Here is a 20470-nt window from a genome sequence, read left to right on the forward strand (position 1 = left end):
AAATTTCACGATGATCCAACGGTGAAGGAGTCCAAGATCGTCATTTTTCTGAGACAGGTTAGGTGGCCTGTGGGAAAAAGAGAGGATTTTGAGAGAAGATAGAAGAAACGAAATTGTGAAACAGAGGAGGCTGATGAGTCAGTCTGAAAACTAACCTGGCATGTTGCTATTTATAGCTAGGGGTATTTACGACCTATTATTTACTCTATTTATTTATTTATTATTTTATAAAAACAAACTTTATTTTATTCTCTATCAAACAAATAAATAAAACACCTTTTTTATTTTCTCTCAAATCATTATTTTAATTAATAATTATATCTCCTTATTTATTTATTTATTTATAACATCTCATCATTTTTTTAAAAACTCTATTTATTTATAAATAACAATCCTTTTTAATCTAGTTTACGAAAATTGGGATGTTACACTGACCCAGCTGTTATGTTTTGTTAGTGATTGGTTATTACATAGGAAGCTAGTTATTATCAGAAAAAAATTTAACTCTCATGACTGCGAGAAATAATGTCATCTAAGAATAAATAAATACTGGACAAATCTCACTCCTTGATCTAGCATTTGAGTTTGAGTTATGCCTAAACTCTTTGAAAGACTTCAACTGTCCCCTTTAACCAACAAGTTCCTAGTACACAAAGCTTTAATTTAAATTATTTGCCTAGAAACTTAATATTCTTAAAATCTCATACAATGGGCATGTTTGGGTGTAAACTTTTCTAGACGCTCTTCTAGAAGAAGAAAATAAGAAGAAGAAAAATGAAATAAGTTTCTCCATTAACTAAAATGAGTTTTCCATTAGCTAATTTGTAGATGTTATCTCATCTTTTAGAAAAACTATATTAGTGAGTTTCTAAAAATTAACTCATGGAGAGCTTATTTTTACTTATGAAAAAGTTCATCTCATCTTATTTTCTTCTTTTAGAAGTGTTTCTATAAAAGTTTACCCAAACAGGTCCAATATCCAAAATCAAGAACGGAGCATCAGCATCCTAATTTTTGTTTGTGTTCAAGACAAAGAAATGATGAATAATGTGAAATATATAGAGTTGTACGTGATTTTTTTTTCCAATCTAATCACAAATATTAAAAAAAGGCCATTTTTTGAAGAAGGGATAGAAGTCACACCATAAATTGGCATTGAAATGACATGAAGGTTGGTCCATCCAATGCAGCATATAGGTGGCAAATTGATCAAAGGGGTTTCTTTTAGAAATTTATTCCCAAAAGTGGTATGTTTTGAAACATATTATGGAGGGGTCCCTTTTTGTAAGCATTTCGTTAGTCCTGTTGGCGAAACAGAACACGTGGCGTGGATTTCGCTAGTCTTGTTGGCGAAACAGATGACACGTGGCGTATTTTGTCATTCCTGTTGATGAAATACTTCTGGCTGTATGGAAATTATAAACTTCAAACGGTTGTAACTTTTGATAAAAATATCCATTTGAGACCCATAATATGTCAAAACGTTCGAAATTGAAGGAGATCGAAATCCCCTGGCAAAGGGGATTTGGTCAACTCATTTTTTCAAAAAATGTCTCTTAATAGCTCAAAAATAAGATTTAAGATTAAAAAAAATAGGTGATTGGATCTTAAATCCGTTTTTAAGGGATTTGGTCAACTCATTTTTCCAAAACACTTATTAGCATTTATCTCATTTTTAATATGCAAAAATTCAACTTTGACGTTTTCCACTAAAGATGGTGTCTATAAAAGCCTTACTCCAGGTTTTTCTTTATCACAAAACAAAACCCAATTGTTAGTAGCATACTAGCATCTAACTTTTGGTTTAGCAAATGGCATTCTCATTCCCCTCAAAGGGTATATTAAGCTTTGTTATTCTGCTTCACTCCTTGTCTTTGGGAGCTGAAGCTCGTTGATCACCATCACCCATCTCTTCTCTCATTAGCAAAGAGCTTTTTGACTCCATTTTCATCCACAAAGATAACAATGCATGCCCTGCCAGAAACTTCTACACCTACGACTCCTTCATCAATGCATCCAAACGCTTCCCTAGATTTGGCACCACTGGTAGTCCAACCACGCCCAAGCGTGAGATTGCAGCCTTTCTTGCTCAGATTTCACATGAAACCACAGGTGGGTGGGCCACAGCACCTGATGGACCCTATGCTTGGGGACTGTGCTTCAAGGAAGAAATTAGCCCTCAAAGTCACTATTGTGATTCCACCAACACTCAATGGCCTTGTTATCCTGGACAAAGTTACAAAGGCAGAGGGCCAATTCAACTTTCATGGTATATATACACATTACACATATAATATTAGGATATTATGAGTTTTTGTTTTTAAGTCAAATATTAATCTTTAGTTTGTTAGTGTTTATTATCAGAAGAAATCGAACCAATTCTTTCCTTTTTTTTTTCTATTATGTCAATCAATTAAAAATATCCTAAATATATTTTTAAAATAATTATTATAAAACTTAACCATCTCATTTGGTGGTATATAATAATAACAGTGAAGTTTAAACTTAAACTTCATGCAAATTATTCAAACCATGTACTATTAGGCTGACTTTAGTGGATTAAGTCAACAATATTATTATATATATAACAATCTATGATTAAATGATAATGTAAAAATCTTTATATTATGCATGTGTTTTTATTAAATTCTCGATAATATTATGATTATTAGTTATTAGCTTATCACTAATACTACTTGTTTATGCAATTGGAATATTGATGAGTTGAGATTAAATTTTGTGCAGGAACTACAACTATGGACCAGCAGGGAAGGCTTTGGGATTTGATGGATTGAGAAACCCAGATGTGGTGTCAAACAATTCACTGTTTGCCTTTCAAACAGGTCTCTGGTTTTGGATGACAGCAAAAGCCAAAACCTTCTTGCCACAATGTGATGGTTGGAAAATATGTGCCAACACAAGCTGACATAGCAGCTAATCGAACTGCAGGGTATGGCTTTGTGACTAACATAATCAATGGTGGACTTGAATGTGGAATTCCTGATGATTCAAGGGTGAATGATAGGATTGGATACTTTCAAAGATATGCAACCATGTTTAACGTAGATACAGGACCTAACTTGGACTGTGCAAATCAGAAGTCTTTCTAAACTGTTTATTAACCTTTTTTCTTTCTTGCTAGTGTATTTTTTCTGGCAAAGATTTAACAATAATGTACTGAAAGCACATACCTAGTTCGTGGAATTTTCCCTTTGTAATTTACTATTTCTAGAAGTTTATGAATACAAAATTTTATGATGCACCTAGCTCCTGATTATTAGATGCTGTTGCCGAAAGAAACCCACGAGATGACAAAAAATAACATGACAAATTAACAACCTGAAACGACAAGGATGGTGTCATTTCAAAAAATCTTTGCACTTTATCTGATGATGATTCTTTTATCTTATAAAAAAGAAGCATAGTGACTGACAGGGTCTCACAATGGAAAACAAATTGTAGGCAAATTCTTTTCATGAGAATTCTAATAGAGAACTTCGAGGAACATATAAAGCACTAGTTTTAAATTATGGCTGCACACATTCTTTGATATTGTAAAAAATTACAGATATATGCAATTGATATGATTGTGATTGCAAACACATAAAAAGATCTTGACGTTGTCATCGAAATTGTACTTGCATACCTTTTCTAATCCTTGATAAGAACTTCTTACATAAAAGATTTCACATTTAATTAAATAAGATAACAGTGTGTATATCGTATTCCTTTATGGAGTTGCAGTTCATTTTAAAAAATTAAAAGAAAAATTTCTTAAGGTTTTTTTTTTGTTATTCAATTAGTTTTTTTAATCTTATTTTGCTTGAGAGTTTGTCTTTCTATTATTTTATTTTTTTTTTGCTATCTTCATAATTTGCTGGGCCAGCAACATTTAAATGTGAGAATAATTTGGGTCAACTGAAGCCACAGTTGGCAAAGGTTGAAACCTGTCTATCATCAATCTACATGGGTCTATATCTGATTGAGAGAATTGTGCCTGCATATTATGTAAGTGTCTTTGTAGAATTTATTAAATGATTAGACAAGTATGCAAATCAAATTCATTCCGGAATTTAAATTGTAGATGTGACTAGATCTGATTTGTATACTTGTGGATCTATGTATATATAGACTAATCAAAATCAAACATTAATGTGAATGAAATTCGAATCTAAACAGCAGCTGTGTATTGACTAATCAAAATCAAACTACGCATACATATAAATGTAACATTACTTTATTGCGCTCGACATTCTATTATGTCTGTCCCTATATTGCTCCTTATTCCTCGCACACCATGCCACCTGTTTCAACCTTGCTTTTCTGTCCTCATACATTTTTGTGCAATTTTCCTTTGGTTTATTGATTTTCTTTGTGAGAATGCGGAGGAACTGGGTCTTAACAATCGGGGAAATTATGTCGGTAGTGAGAAAAGTTAAAAAGTTGACTTCTAGAAACCAGAAACCAGAAAGAAGGTAAAGCCAGTGTAGAGGCGTGGACAAAAAGCATTCTAGTTTTTTTTTTCATTTAGTAATTTTACAAAAGGATGAAATTATAATAAACAAAAATGTACTAATTCTTAATTATATGAACTTCCATGCACTTTTATTTCAAAATCTCCTAATTTTAGAAGATTTGAAAAGTTTTAAATATCCAAATAAAGGGAGAAAAAACATTATTTAATCCTTCATTTTTTTTCTTCCATTTCCTTCCCTTTTTTCCCTTTGATTTTGCTAGCTCTCATGATCTCATCCCTTACCAATATCCAAACATACTCTAAGAATATACATACATCACTTTGATTCATGATCAGTAATCACTAATATTGACTCTCACTCTATAGGACTAAATTTGAAGTCACAGGAGAGGCAAAGCTTCTTCATATGTATGCATTTATCACCCGAATGCCTCCACCCTTGTGATCTTCAACCTCTTTACAGCTGATAAGAACATCCTACATGACCAAAAAAGCAATTAAGTACATTAATGCTTAAAATGGAAGAGAATGTGTTTATGAGAGAAATTAAGTCTGAGTTAACTTACTCCCAAGGGACATCCCCAACCATAATCAAATCTCCTTCTCCATCTTCATAAGTTAGAACATGACATCTCTCTGGTTGCACTCCATCCATTTCAGTCCCCCCTGTTCAAAACACCCACATTTCATTGTTACTAATTAACTAGGAAACTTAAAGATGCTTAACACAAAGCAAAAAGATAACTATGAGAGAATAAGCATTAGACTTTACACAGAATGGTAGTGTCAAACATCTGTTCAAGAGTCTTTACTAACTCGTGATAACCATCATGAGCTAACAAGTTGAGTTTTCTACCAATCGGAATGCCTTCCATGTACACCTTCACAAAGAAGCTGGTATGATCGCTGCAATCATTCACTTCAGTAGCTTGTGAAAAACTACTTATTAGATGTGGCTGCATCGGTTGCCAGTGTCCCCTAACATATGAAAATGACACAAATACTTAAGAGGGTGAACGACTTTAAGCTAGCTAGGTACAAATTAACCCATTATGCCATGAAAGAAAGCTGCTATATAGTACACTTAGAAATCTAAGAGTTTTGGTACTGAGCCAATAGTTGAATGAGTTTGAACAATACCAAATGAGAGATAGAGGAAGAGAGTTTCTCAATAACAGTACCAAAACTCTTAATTTTTTTTAAGGTGTCATATCATGATGATGACAGGAGATATAAGATATAAGGTTAATGGGATGATTAAGAAAAAAGAAAACAGACAAAAGGCCATAAATTTGATCATTCCTGTTAAAAAAAAAAACTAACAAATCAACTCTTAATATTTGCCGATAAAAAAAAAATATGATGATGACAAATCATGTTATTGTGCATATATATGTATATATATAAATACAAACCCTGAACTAGAAGAGCCAACATGTTGAGTAGCGGAAAGGCTTAGTCCAAGCCTAAGATCTGTGCGAAGGTGGTCTTGACTATGTTGGTGTGTGAGAGAGGATGCAGTTGAATTGGAAGGGTTTCTGCAGCTGGAGATAGAGGAGGAGGAAGAACTAGAGGCTTTGCCCATTGTGGAAGGAAACTAACTACTACTAGTAGTTTGCTAGATTACACATGAAGCCGCCACATTAATAAAGGCCTTATATATATATAAGAGAGAAAGAAAGAGAGAACGTGAGCAGTGCTATGAAGAAGACTTTTTCAGCTGCTGCGCCACCCTCCATTGGTCACCTCTCCTCTTTTTCTTCCTTCCATGCAATTGGTAGACCTAAAATGTTGTCATGGTAGCCGACAACTACACGTGTCAATTAGTAAAAATCAACATAGTATGTATACCTTGTCAACATGTTTTTTTTGTACTAATTAATTCAAGCTTCATATATTCAGATAATTAGCTAATATTAAATGAGATCATCATGCATGAGTAGTTCAAGATTTTTATGATTAAACGCTTCAATTAGTGGCAATTTGAGGACGGTGTTGGCAGAGACAATAGTTAGACAAAGCGTGTGGTCAGTAATACACTGAGTCTGTTTTGAGGAGGATGGAATGAACCTAGATATTGGACAATTCGTGGGATCAAAATTCAAGTGATGGACAAGAGGACATTAATGTTGATATCTGAAACCTTGTATAAATGTATAAACATGTAATATCCACGTAATCAATGTTCAATGAATATATATAATCATCGTGTTGCTCGTGAGGGATCTTGGTTGTAGAGACCAAAATGGTATCAAGGCATTGGTGCAAGTGAGGCTACAAATACTGCTACGTACCAAGGAAAACATAGTGTGGCGTATGAATAGCAGAGAAATATTTTAAATATGAGAACAGAATTTCTACAAGTGTTCTTTCATTCCCTTTCGAGAATTAACTGCACTAGACAAAGTTCACCACCATTTTCTGTCGTTTGTGCAGAGTTTGTCGTGTGCATTAATTATTTCTTTCTTATGTGGTTAATTTCATTTTGCTTTCTATATTATGCATGACTCCGGTATTCAATATCAAAAGCTACTATTTTACGATGATAAATAAATAAAGAACAAAAGTTATTATATTTTCGCTTAGTGAAGTACATGACAAGTTTGAATATATTATTGACTTTTTTTAATGGCAAAATGATGGTACACGAGATCGGGTCTTGGGGACTGGCAATCAACTCGATTTGATAACATATGAATAAAAAAGAGAGATAAGTTCTGTTCAATATCAAAAACACATGTTGGAATCGGAGACATACTTTAAAAAAAGTGGATTTTTATGTTTAATATATTATTCCTTCCAATCACAATAATTATCAGTAGCTTTTACTTTATTTTAAATTATTTGTTGCTTAAAAATAATAATAATAATAATAATAATAATAATTCTCCCCTTTTTTTAACTTATTCTTTTATTTTGGTATATGCCCTAAGTAAAATAGGAAAACATTAGAATTTGGAACACTTTTAATGTTGGTATGTTCTTTAATTATGAATTGTCAAATAATTAAAATATATTAATTTAATAATAATTACATTAAAATTATATTAAGAATGACTTTTTATGTTTTTGTAAGAGATTATTTTTTATTGTTTATATAACAGGGTAAAAATCATCACACCAGTAATGCATCAAAATAAAAATAAAAATAAAAAGATAGAGAGGATTTACTCTTTTTTTTATATATATAAGCAAATTTTGTAACATACTCCTTTTAACCCATTCTAGTATTGGCTGAATTTTAGCCAGAGGTTGTCTTAGTTTATAGAATGCGAAGATAGTATAATTAATAAAGTTGTATTTTTCTAAAATTGATCATATTTAATTACTTTCTTAATTCTTGTGTATATAATTGTACCCAAAAAAAAAAACTCAATTGTTCCAAAAAAGTTTGTGTATAACCTTAAAGTAACAACTATTTTGCCCGAAAAAGAAAAAAGTATTTTGAAATGACAAAAAAGAAAATATTGAATGGAGTGCATATATATGGCATATCTAACCATGTCTCTTCATAAGGCAAAAATGAACCAAAAAGAGAAAGAAAAGACACTACTACTGATACTCATCACATTCTTCGTTTCCTCATGAGTCACGACTCACGTCACGGTTCTCATATTCTCTCACGTGGCCAACTCAATTTTCCTCACCCTGGTCTCATGTTGAATTCACCACACAATGAATAACAAGTTGAAGAGGGAACAAGAAAATAATTACTTGGATCTAAAGATATGGGAAATGCTAGCTTAAAGAGGAATATTTGATAAAATGTTGAAAGGAGTGAAAAAAGAAAAGAAAAAAAAGTAAAATGTTCCCCACCATCCCAACCATAAGGTTGCTTGGATTAGCCATGAATCTGTCATTTGGTCTCGAATACAGTAATATTTGTGTTGAATTGGAAAAGCAAGGTGTAACCCACATCCCGCTTTTTCTTAAATAGCCCTAGTAGATGTGTCTTGCCATGTGAAGACCAAATCGCCCAATTTCCTTTGTCATTCCCGTTCTTCTATCATCCTGTTTTGCATTGCTTGCCTTCTCCGTCATCATTGTCCATATAACTTTTGAAATTATGAGTTTCATTCATTGGTCAAACCTTCTAGTATAACTTTTGACATCTCCCATGTATGCATGTCCCCACGTTAGGCCGAATAGTCTAACACTAACAGTGGGGCTTGACCTTCACCTCTATTTGTTTGTAGTAGTACTAATTTTCTATCACTATTATAATACTACTATTATTTGCCTCAAGAATCCAACCCTAAGTTGCCGAGTATAAATTCTTCGTTGCTCATAGGAGTAAGTATATAAAGACACTGAACTCAAAACATTTTGCTCTCTAAATCCAAGCATCCTTCGTTCCTTACCCTTTCTGGTCAAATTTCAAACGGCTATTGTTTAAAGATTTTTATTCAACTAATAAAAAAATATATTCAAGTAAGCGGGTTCACTAAACATGTGTGTCAGCTTCATTAAGCCCATGTTTAGTTTCGCATTTGAGACTAAGGAGAAGTTTGATGGAATGTGTTGCTACCATTCCTCTTTAGGTCTTTGAACACATGTAAAATATGTGACTTTCAGAGACTACAATACCTTTTATTTGGAGGCAAAAAGTTGACGTTAGATACTTGCTTCTTAGCCCACTGCTTTGTTATGTACAAAGGCTTCCAAACATTAATCCAAACACAATCTGTAACTTGTATAACTAGATGAACTCCAGATTCCGTCATGCATCTTGCTTAACTCTCCTCATTTCATCAATATCAGTAAATTATCATTAATTACCCTTGGGGCCAGAATTGAAGCAACTTGGCATCTCAATTTTAATTTAAGTATTTATACCGCATGGTTTACGTTTAACCTCAAAATGAACTTGTAAACTACTTCCCAAATAAAATACATAGATTTAAATAAAAAGACATATTATAATCATGTAACTCATGCATTGTTACAGAGCATTGCCTGGACTTACATATATAGTAACAAGTTAAAATCTACCAACTCTCCAAGAATAGAGGGGAATAATGGAGAGGCAGACTGATAGCTACCTTGCTAAATACGGATGAAGTAGATAATGAATCAAACTTAAAGAGGATTTTACATTATCAGCAATAGAAGCCGCCAAAAACCTATCGAACGAATTTGAGAAACTTTCACATTATTATAATTCAATGGAACACGAGAGTCCCATCACCCATTCCACCACAAAAACAAAAACTGCTACTATTTGTACACTCTATTTGTGAGAAAATCGTTTACTTCAGCTGCTACCTCATAGGCTCCCTCAACGCATCGTCCCAAGGCAACGCCAGACACATAATTACCCCCAAGGAAGAGCCCTTCAAACCCAGTATTTCTGATAGAAGCTTTAGCAACATCTAGAAGATCAAGATGGCCAACTAAGAACTGTGGAATAGCTTGAGGCCACAGTCTCACCCCCACTACAAATGGATCCTGGGCATTTGGGTTTATAAGGATTTTCCTCAAATCTCGATCAACTGTTTCCACAAGTTCACTGTCCGTCTGCCATTAAACAAGAGAATTTAGGAAGAAATAAAAAAAGAAAAAGAAAGGAAACAAATCTAATCATACAAATAGAGAAATGGCTCTTGTTGCAAAATAACAAAACACATAAAATATATGACAGGTATGGATCAAAGCATTTGAAATCAAATAACAGAGATGATGACTAAAACCCAGAACCACCAATCATAAAAAATAATGCAGAATGAAAGGCCGACAGTACTCTTCTAGGATATCAAATGCTCTCTGAAGAAACAAAAATCTCAATATTTTATTATTTATGCATAAGAGTGTAAACATTTGAAACAATGCCATTGGACCAGAGTTGTTTAAAACACCCAAATAACCAGCTTGTGAAAATGATTAATAGCTCTTTACAAAATCCTTGAAGTTTCCCAGAAAAACTAGTTCATGTTCACCATATTGGACACCATAACAGCTCAACCAACTGCATCTACGTTAACTGTTCATGTATCATATAAATATCACACCTTTGATAAAATTCCAGTATTAGTTGCTCCTCCAATGTAATTCAAGAGTAGAACCCTTCCAGGTGGTGCTCGGTTGGGGAATAGTGATGAGCTGTATATAGTTCCTGCCAAACCCACAAATATGTTCTTGTTATCAAACAAGTCATAGCACTAGAAAGCACTCCACAGTCCCCAGTTCTAACATGAATGGTAATAATTAAAAACACGTGGAACTTACTGTGTTGAAAGCCTCCAATTTTTCTTTATTAAATCAATACTCACCTAATGTTTCCACTCCTTGGCTACGTGGATGCAATTGACCAAACCCCTTCAACTCACCATCTATCAAGCATTCTGATCTAATAGCTTCTTTTGGATAGGATATGGAAACTGCAGCAACTGGAGGGTAATAAAACTTTGAAAGTGCATCTGCAGCAGCAGCCTGCAAGAGATAGTAAAAGGTTGTCGTGAATAACAGCCCTCAACGTTTACATTCAGGATTATCATGCCAAAATTTGGCCATTTCCAAACAACTAATTTTTTACATGCATTTTTGTAATATGACTCAAAGAAAAGCCTGCCACAGGGGATGACATGTCCTTAAACCCCTGCTTTAGAAAGAGACCAGTGGGATACCATACCCTAAAAAGTTTACAAATTACAAGGCATTCTAAATTTAATCAGGAAAAAATAAACAAGGAATTTTGATATAAGGAGACTGGTTTATTCAGCATCGAAGACAATAAATTTCACAGCATGTACACTATGGTCGTGTCCTGCTCTACTTAGTTTGATTATGAAAAATGCCTACTCTCTTGTTTGATCCTGAAAAATGTCTCTCTAGCTTGATTCTGAAAAATGTCTATGGTCGATCAGCTGATACTTTGTTAATGGAAAAGGCACAAAATTGTCCATATTTTGTAAATTTTCAAATGATAATATAGGTTTTAGGAAATATGGTAACTCTTGCAATGAAAATTGAGGCCTGGAAAAAAGTATACCAGGGCTTAGTTGTGCTTTTCTTTGCACTATGTGCGAGTGTGGGTGGGATGCACAGGAAGTCAATTTTGTCTCTGAAAAATTCAGAGGATAATAAACAGAGACATATGCAACTGTAGGAACAAAAGCATATGCACATACATGTGCCAAGGCACGCAAAGAAAACTAACATATGGCCCAAGTTAAAAAGATTCCACAGATAAAACAGTTATTAATTAACATAAATAAATGATATAATACTCTTTTGAGAAAGAAACTTACAGACAGAGGACGCAGCAATGTACTAGCAACATAGGAAGGAATGGTCAGGACAACAGTTTTGCACTGCAAAGAAACCACTCCTTCTGGTGTTTCATATGTCAAACTGTACTCTCCACTATCCAGTTTACTAATACTTGAAAGCTTCCAAGATAACTTTACTTTGTTGCCTAGTCTGTTAACAGGATCACAATTGGCTAGGATCATCAATCTGGAGAATAGGAGAAACTTAACTAGGACATTGGTATTAGGCAACATGTAGTACCTGGCAGAAATTGCATCAGGCAACATGGTAAGTCCCTTCCGGAAAGATCCAACAGTCTGACCTTTTGGTTTTGGCAGACGCCTACATGATTAATTGAATTAGTGAAATACTCAATAAATTATGGCAAAAATCCAGAGCAAATATATTATTACGGATCTCGAGGTGGTTTTGAAGCTCCATTTCTCTCTTGTATTGCTTTGAAAGTTCCACCAATAATGCTACCACCATTTTTTTCCAGCTTCCAAACTTTCCCGAATGCTGCTTTCATACTTAATTTTGAAGGATCGCCTGCATAGACCCCTATATAACAAAATTCAGGTAAGCAACAGAATTTTCAATAAAAAAGACTGCTGAAAAACAGAAGAAAATTCATAATAGGAGAGAAAAGCTAGATGAAGTAAGCTTATCACTGATTACATAAAAAAGAAAGCATAGTATAGGACACACTCAAGTCTTTTATGGGGCATTGCAGCTGACTTATATAAAATTTGCATGTGCTTGTCCAATGGTTTATTTATTTGTAAATATACTTCAATAACATTTATAAGAGGAACAGAGGGAAGAGAGAAAATGGTGCTTTTGTTGATATTACTTGCTAATGTGCTAACTCAAGTTTTAAGTGTTCTAACATGTCAAAACCACCACATGCTATGAACCATGATGAACTAGGACATATTGGACTTGTTTCTTCACAAGTTATTCTCCTTCCCCTGGCCCTAACAAACTCCCAAACAGGAAAATCATGTATTTGGTTGAGTTTTACATGTGGATTAAAGGAGCACTACATAATAATAAAAAAGATACTGAACTGCACCAAAAAGTGGTCAATTACAATAATTCAAGCAGGATCTATGTTGTGATGTTTGGGGGAAGCTGCCTCCACAGGATTTTTAATTTTTCTTAATATAATATACATGTATAATACTAAATTAACCCAATAATTTGAAATGCAGTACAAAAAGTTAACCCATAATATTAGTAATGCTCCCACAATTTTAAATATACAAGTATTGTGCCCTTTACTTAAAATTTCCAGATCTGTCACAGATTCAAGTGTCATTATGAACATAGAAATATAGTCATTAATTAAGAAAAACTTTTCCCTTATATGCAATATAAATCAGAGGGTTTTCAAAAGACAAGTTAGACAATGAATATGAAACATTCTTTCAGGAGTCTATAAATGTCTTATTCAATTGAGCTATTAGTCAGCCATCATGATGGATTACATTTTAATGGCTAAAAACTGAATATCCCTGGGTCAAAAAGTAACACATAATAATAGAAGGTTGGTTAGAGGTTAACAAGAATAACAAAAAAGAGAGCAAACAAGTCAATGCTCCAACCTGAACAAAAAGGCTCTATCAACCGTTCAAAAACCTCATCACCAAGGTTCCGACGAACAAACTCTTCAACCGATTCCTCATGACCCTGTCACCTTTGTCAACATTATATTCCATGAGAAAACAAAATTAAGAACAGTTGCCCTTTATCCTTCCGGACATTGCATTTGACAAACAAAATCAAAGAAAGGAAAGAGGACACACTGGAGGAGGAGGCCGAATTCCAAGCGCACCAAAGCCAGCCCTGATTTTGCCACCAATGCTCATCAAGTCAAAGAAAGGCAAATCAGTCAGCTTCCCGGGCACCGGCCTCAACTTCCTGTTCCACAACACAAACCGAGGTGCATCAGGATCCCCCAAAACAAGCTCATCCTTTAAACCACTGTCCACCTGCCAAATGCAAAAACCAAAACTACATTACCAACAATTCAACTGCGAGGAGTGCTAGAGACACACTATTTTTACTAGACACTCTACTAATAGTTAAAAATTATTGAAAACTACAAAATAATGATAAAGACTCATTAAGTAAGTAGTGGGACCAATGAAAATTTGTAATTTCCAATAAATTTCAGACAACACTCAATGGTATAATGTTGTGTTAGAAAGTACTACTTTGTTCCTAGCATTTCTCACTCAAACAAAGACATTGAATTGTGTTGCAGATCCCACATCAGTAATAATATGACCAAAATAGTAAGTGGAAGTAACCCTTATCCTATGAGCTACTCCCTCTATCCCTAAATAAAAGATAATTTTCAGAAATTTGTTTGTCCATTTTTATAAGATCAATTTCTAACTTTTAGATGCATTAATTATTTTTTTCCCTACATATTTTTACTTAATTATTCTCTCTGCAAACATCAATGAGAAACAATTAAGTGGATAAAGAGATAAAAAAAGATAATTTTGAAATGATAATACAAATAATTGACCTATTGAACCCGAATTAACTTTTAGGGTCAAGTTAGGCTCAAAACCGAATTCCGCGAAAGAAACATCACATACCACCATGGTGAGCATTGGATCAGAAGGCTGGAAGCTGTTGGGGCCTTCTTCCCAGAGGTATCCGTCCCTCTCCATCGTGGTGATGTTGCCGCCGACGCGGTCTCGGGCCTCCGTGACGACGACGTTGGCATTGGCGTGTTTGGTGGCGAGGGCCTGGGCGATGCAGAGGCCGCTGACGCCTCCGCCGACGACGACGCAGTCCACGGGGGCGGAGTCTCTGGTTTTGGGCGGAGACGCGGTGGATTCCTCCGCAATGGAGCAGCGTAGAATAGGGTTAGGGCGAGAGCGAGGGAATTTTCGAGTGGGAGAGGTGAAGAAAGAGGTTGGGGAATGGAGGGAGGGGCGAAGAAGGGTTTGGTTCGGCGGGAATAGGATCTCGTTGAAGACGGAAACCATGGTTGGTTACAGTAATGGCACTATTCGTTCGTTATCTTCAACACTGTGCTAAAGATAACCAAAATGTGCAACACGCTGATAGTACTCGGCCTTGGTTGGTTACAGTAAAATACACAATTGCCTCCATCTAAACTTTACCTTTAACGTTCTTGAAAAAATGTTTTCTAAGTACTTTTTTTATCTATTAGTTTTTTTTTTATCATATCATTAATATTATAAAAGCAATAACTTATTTTGAAGTCAAATAAAAGCTAATATTTAGAATAATTTTTTTTATAGGACGATTATTATAAGATAAAAACAATAACTTATTTTGAAGTCAAATAATAAGTTTCGGACTTTCGGCACTCAAACAATTTATTTTTGTATTTGATTCGAGTTTAGTAAAGGAAAGAAACATAATTGAAAAATGACGTATCATTAAATATTTTTAGTAATTTTTTATAAAGATTAATCATTAAAGCTAATAAAAAATATAAGTCGCTCATTTTATTTTCTTTGTAAGTAGATATAGTTATTGAACTATTTATTTTAAGGAATAATTATTAAACTATTAATAATGGCAATAGCATCATCAAGTTACTCATGATCTTTTTTTATGTTTTGTTTCATTCACGAGAATCAAATTTCATATACAAGAATTTAAGATAGATCTCCTTTTATTATTTTTTATGTAAATAAATATATTTATTGAACTAATAACAATATAAGAAATTTGTTCTATTGAATTACAAATAATATACTTATTACCTATAAGAGAAGAAATATCATTCGGGTAATATTTCCAAAGGAATATTAGTCTTTCTTATTTCCATTACGATTAAATTTTTAAAAATGAAATGATATGGAATTGAGAATTCTTATAGATTCTTCATTGATACAATGGAAAGAATTAAGGAAAAATAATTCCCAAACAATAAAATCAAATGGAAAAATCAAAAAATTGAAAGAAAATTTTCTTTTTTTTGTTTAATGCATAGAGTTAGCTACGCATTTTCTCTGAACAAATATAAAACCAGATGTTACTTAGTTTGATAAACATTTTTAGAATAAAATATAAATTTATAATATTATTGATTAAAAATAATTAAATTAACTATTCAATTGATCTTAATTAATTTATTGTTTGTTTCTTGTTTAAAAGTCCAGAAGTAATATTGTTTCCTAGAATAAAATGTATCTTAAGTCTCTTATAATTTGGTTGAATTTGATTTTAATTCCTTTTTTTTAAAGTAGTTTTAGTTCCCAATCTCTTTGTAAGCTTCTTAATCCCTCTTCTTTTTTAAAAGTGATAGAATTTGGTTTTTGAATATTACATTTTAATTTGACAAAATAATAAATAGATAAAATAGAATGATAGTTTTATAAAACTAACTTTATTAAATAGAAGAAAAATATTAGTATTAATATTATATTAAAAAAACTAAAGTAACATTTATTAGGATTATTGGTGGAAAAAATTAAGATTACATTGAAAAACTAAATGTGATACTTATTTTGGAATGAAGGCAATAAGGACTAAAATCAATTCAAATCAAATCTTAAAAGACTTCAAACACATTTTATCCTATTTTCTAATTAAGATTAAAGTTTCACTTTAGTAGCTTGGGTGATAAAAAAGGTTAAACTAATTTGTAAGTCCTTGATTATTTGATAATTTTTAATTAGGTTTATTGAACTTTTTTTTTTAAATAGAGTCTTTGAACCTGTATTTATTTTGTTAATTGGATCCTTTCGTTTAACTTTGTTAAGGAAAATTAATGACAAATACTCAATTAAAAAACAAATATAAGTTTTAGGAACCATATCGGAAAAAATATTGTTTAGAGATATTAAAAATTTCTAAATACTTATAACAATGATAATGCTAATAATGATCAATAATAGTTATGATAATGATGACAATAATGATAATTATTCATATTGGTGGTGATTAAGGTTATGTTAAGAAATTTTATGGCCAAAGGTAAATTTTATGGACAACGCTCGTCCATACTTGGGGGATTTGACAAACTCGTCATCCTCTGCTTGTCAAGATTACCATTCTTGACATCAGACAAGCTCCCTCGACACAGGACAAAACTCTTTCAGTATTGGACAACCTCTTTTGCCCGCAAACCAACTCAGAGCTTGGGGGGCTTATGTTCTGTCCAGGACCCACAAATTCTATGTGGCATCCTACATGGCTACTAAACCAAGGAAACAGTGCTACTCAAGTAATTTCACATAACGAAGTCTCTCATCCCAGGGAAAGCAACACTTGAGCGGATCTACCCTCCAAGCTAGCCAGCAACAAGAAGGTTGGGCACCTTAAGACCATCATCCAAGAGACGCTCCAAACTGTCACCACAGATGCTAAGGAAATTATGACTAAAGAAAAGGAGAAACCAAACCGGATGACCCCTTATAAAAACTTCTTAATACGGGGGGTGGGGGTCCTACCAATGAATGAGGACGAAGCCCGACGCCTTAGACGAAAGGCCAACTGCTAAGTCATCCTTGATGGCAAGCTATTCAAAAGGGGTTGACAACACCCCTACTCAAATGCCTAAACAACCAACAGGAAAACTACGTCATGAGAGAACTTCACGAAGGAATCTATGGACTCTACACTAGAGGACGCTCCCTAGCCACCAAAATGGTGCGAGCAGGCTACTACTAGCCAACACTGAGGGCAGACGCCCTTGACTTCACCAAGAGATGCAAATGATGTCAATAGTTTGCAGATGTGCCACATACTCCACCTAATAACCTTAAGCCTGAGCTCTCCTTGGCCCTTTTCCATGTGGGGAATGGACATACTAGGACCGCTGCCAAAAGCCCTAGGAGCTGTCACATACTTACTAGTCGCAATTGACTACTTCACCAAGTGGATAGAATCAAGACCACTTCGGGACATTACGACCAACAAGGTGGAAAAATTCACCTGAAAGCACTTCATCTACAAGTACGACCTCTCATACGCCATTGTCACGGACAACGACACCCAATTCAAAGCTCAGACTTATGAAGACTTCTTGACAAGGCTAGGCATCAAACACCTAATCACCTCTGTCGAGCATACCTAAACTAACGGACAGTCAGAGACAGTTAACATAGTCATCCTCAGGGCCTTGCAAACTAGGCTCAATAAGTCTAAGGGCCTATGGAAAGAAGAACTCCACAAATACTCTGGGCGTACCATTGCACACCCTAGACAACCACCAACGAAACTCCTTACCGACTCACATATGACACAAACGCCATGATCCTCGTAGAAGTCAAGGAATCGTTGACAAGGAGACTACTATTTCAGCAATAGCAGAATGAAGAGAATATGAGGATAGAACTTGAAACCACCAAAGAAGTTCGCGAAATGGCAAGTATTAAGGAGGAAGCAGCTAAACTTTGAGCGTCCAGAAGATACAATACAAAGGTTCAACCACGAGCCTTTCAACCTGGCGACCTCGTATAAAGAGTCAAAGGTGAAGCCAGAAAAAAATCCTCGAGTGGGAAAGCTTAGCCCCAATTGGGAAGGTCCCTTCTGGGTCACAACTAACCTCGACAACAGAGCGTACCAACTACAAGAGCTGGATGGTAAAGCAATCCCACGAACATGGAATACCACCCACCTGAAGTTCTACTTCAGTTGACCTACACTCTGAACCCAATATTGTACTTTTTTCCCTACTCAAGTCTTTTGTCCCAAAAATACAAAATCTAGGGTTTTAGCTTGGAGGGTTTTTAATGCGGCTCATCTGGGGTAACAAGGGAATTCGTACTCAATTATATACATTGATTAAAATTTTGCATCCCTTCATTCTCGCATCTCTCTTATCAAAACAAAAACATCTATAGTCGTACCTATGAGACTCTTAAAACCCAAGGTCCGTCCTTGGTGAGCTCTTTTTCTAGCATTATGACTCCAGCGTGTGCCACGCACGACGAGGGACACGAATGCAAGAGCATATCACGATGGTGACTCCAGTACATGTCACCCACGGCGAGTGACACACATGCAAGACCGTATCACGATGGTGACTCCATTACATGTCACCCATGACGAGTGACATGTGCGCACGAGCACCCTACCAAGCCTCCAGTGTGTGCCACCCACGACAAGTGGCATGCCTGCAAGAGAATATTACTATCACGGATATAGTGTGTGCCACCCACGGCAAGTTACACACACACAAGAGCGTACCATCTATGACTCTAGTACATGTCACCCACACCGAGTGGCATGTGGACACGAACATCCTACTAAGCCTTCAGTACGTGTCATCCCCGATATGTGCGCACGAGCATCCTACTAAGTCTCTAGTGTATGACACCCACGATGAGTGACATACATGCAAAAGCATATTATCATTAAGACTCTAGTGTGTGCTACCCACAGCGAGTGACACACACGCAAGATCATAACACTATGTCTCCAGTGTGTGTCACCTACATCGAGTGACGCACATGCAAGATCATAACACTATGTCTCTAGTATGTGTCACCCACGGCGAGTGGAATATATGCAAAAACATACTACAAAGCCTCTAGTACATGCCACCCACGACATGTGCGCACGAGCATCCTACTACAACTCTAGTATATGTCACCCACGACGAGTGGCATATATGCAAGAGCATATCACCACATATCCAGTGCGTCCTTGGTCAATCCTCAACAGGGCTCGCAAAACCCAAGGTCTGCCCTTAGTGAGTCCCCCTTATTCACACCATCAAGTCTCCAGCACCTACCACTTTGTAAGATGCGCGTATGCAAGAGCAAGCCAGTTCATCTCCAGTAGACGCCAACCACAACGAATGTCATGTATGCAAGAGCACGACACCTATGTTGCATACAAGACTCATCCAACTCAAAGCTTCATGTTGGGTGATCCTTATAGGTCTACAAAACCCAAGGCCTATCCTTGGTATGCCTCGACACAACTCCGAAGGTTTGACAAAACTTAGGACAAACACGTCCCTAGTCCAAGGCTCGGCAAACCCAAGGACCACCCTTGGGGAAGCCTCACATTACTAAAGTTCCATCTCCACGGGAACTTAAGGTATGCAAGGTCTACCATTGACAATCCCTCATATTCCTAACTTTTATACGTGCATGAATGCAAGCTTATCTAAAACCCAAGGTCTTCCCTTGGTACCAAAACTCAAGGTCCACCCTTGGTATCAAAACCCAAGGTACGCCTTTGGTACACACTCTTGCAAAACCCAAGGTCTGCCCTTGGTACCTACCTCTACCGAACCCAAGGCATCCCCTTAGTTCGCTCACATGGAGCAGCTAGGACGATCACCGTCAATGGTCTAAGGTCCACCAAGCGAACTGTCGCCCCACTATTTGGTAAGACTTTTAATCAGGTTGAAGCTCGTACTCACTCCTCATAACCATTAGAGGAGTACTTCTATAGGTCAGGGTGACCCACCACCTGATTGCATGGCAAGACCTTCAATCAGGTGCAACTTACACTCATTCCTGATAACCATCAGAAGATACACTCAGCAAGTCCAACGACCTACCCCCACACTGGTTAGGCAATACCTTCAAACAGGAGCTAGTCAAATATAACTTCTTACAACCATCAGGGGAGAAGCTCCACAAAATAGAAGGAAGCCCTACCAGATGGGTGACAAGACCTTTAATCAGGTTGAAATCAAACCTGAGATGACTCTGCGACACTCTTTACAAAACCACCACGGTCCTACTTCTACATCAACAAGGTCTTGCTTCCTACGTTGTCTACAGC

At 35.5% G+C, this 20470-nt stretch overlaps 2 protein-coding genes and 1 pseudogene across 2 annotated transcripts; 1 reads left to right on the top strand and 2 right to left on the bottom strand.

The window, feature by feature from the left end:
- Nucleotides 1-1779: 1779 nt before the first annotated feature.
- On the top strand, nt 1780-3242 carry LOC114369534 (annotated as a pseudogene).
- A 1344-nt stretch (nt 3243-4586) lies between these two features.
- Nucleotides 4587-6210, bottom strand: LOC114370923 (auxin-responsive protein IAA30-like). Its single transcript, XM_028328324.1, has 4 exons — nt 5893-6210; nt 5250-5455; nt 5044-5143; nt 4587-4954 (listed from the first exon to the last, which is right to left on the bottom strand). Exons 1-4 carry the CDS (start codon nt 6060-6062, stop codon nt 4897-4899), a joined length of 534 nt encoding a protein of 177 aa, XP_028184125.1. The 5' UTR covers nt 6063-6210; the 3' UTR covers nt 4587-4896.
- Nucleotides 6211-9372: 3162 nt separating this feature from the next.
- On the bottom strand, nt 9373-14844 carry LOC114372105 (protoporphyrinogen oxidase 1, chloroplastic). The gene is made up of 9 exons (XM_028329510.1): nt 14338-14844; nt 13534-13719; nt 13333-13417; nt 12139-12286; nt 11987-12067; nt 11725-11896; nt 10747-10906; nt 10486-10589; nt 9373-9994 (listed from the first exon to the last, which is right to left on the bottom strand). The coding sequence occupies exons 1-9, from the start codon at nt 14731-14733 to the stop codon at nt 9695-9697; spliced, it is 1632 nt and encodes a 543-aa protein (XP_028185311.1). The 5' UTR covers nt 14734-14844; the 3' UTR covers nt 9373-9694.
- Nucleotides 14845-20470: the final 5626 nt, after the last annotated feature.

Source organism: Glycine soja, chromosome 10 (genome assembly GCF_004193775.1).
Source record: "Glycine soja cultivar W05 chromosome 10, ASM419377v2, whole genome shotgun sequence".
Taxonomy (NCBI): Eukaryota; Viridiplantae; Streptophyta; class Magnoliopsida; order Fabales; family Fabaceae; genus Glycine; species Glycine soja.

Coding starts and splice junctions, on each gene's coding strand:
- LOC114370923 (XM_028328324.1), bottom strand. CDS start 6,062: ATGGGCAAAGCCTCTAGTTCTTCCTCCTCCTCTATCTCCAGCTGCAGA. Junction 5,144..5,249: donor GTTTGACACTACCATTCTGT/GTAAAGTCTAAT, acceptor TGTTTTGAACAG/GGGGGACTGAAATGGATGGA. Junction 4,955..5,043: donor GTTGGGGATGTCCCTTGGGA/GTAAGTTAACTC, acceptor TTGGTCATGTAG/GATGTTCTTATCAGCTGTAA.
- LOC114372105 (XM_028329510.1), bottom strand. CDS start 14,733: ATGGTTTCCGTCTTCAACGAGATCCTATTCCCGCCGAACCAAACCCTT. Junction 13,720..14,337: donor ATCCAATGCTCACCATGGTG/GTATGTGATGTT, acceptor TGCATTTGGCAG/GTGGACAGTGGTTTAAAGGA. Junction 12,068..12,138: donor TCAAAACCACCTCGAGATCC/GTAATAATATAT, acceptor TTAATCATGTAG/GCGTCTGCCAAAACCAAAAG.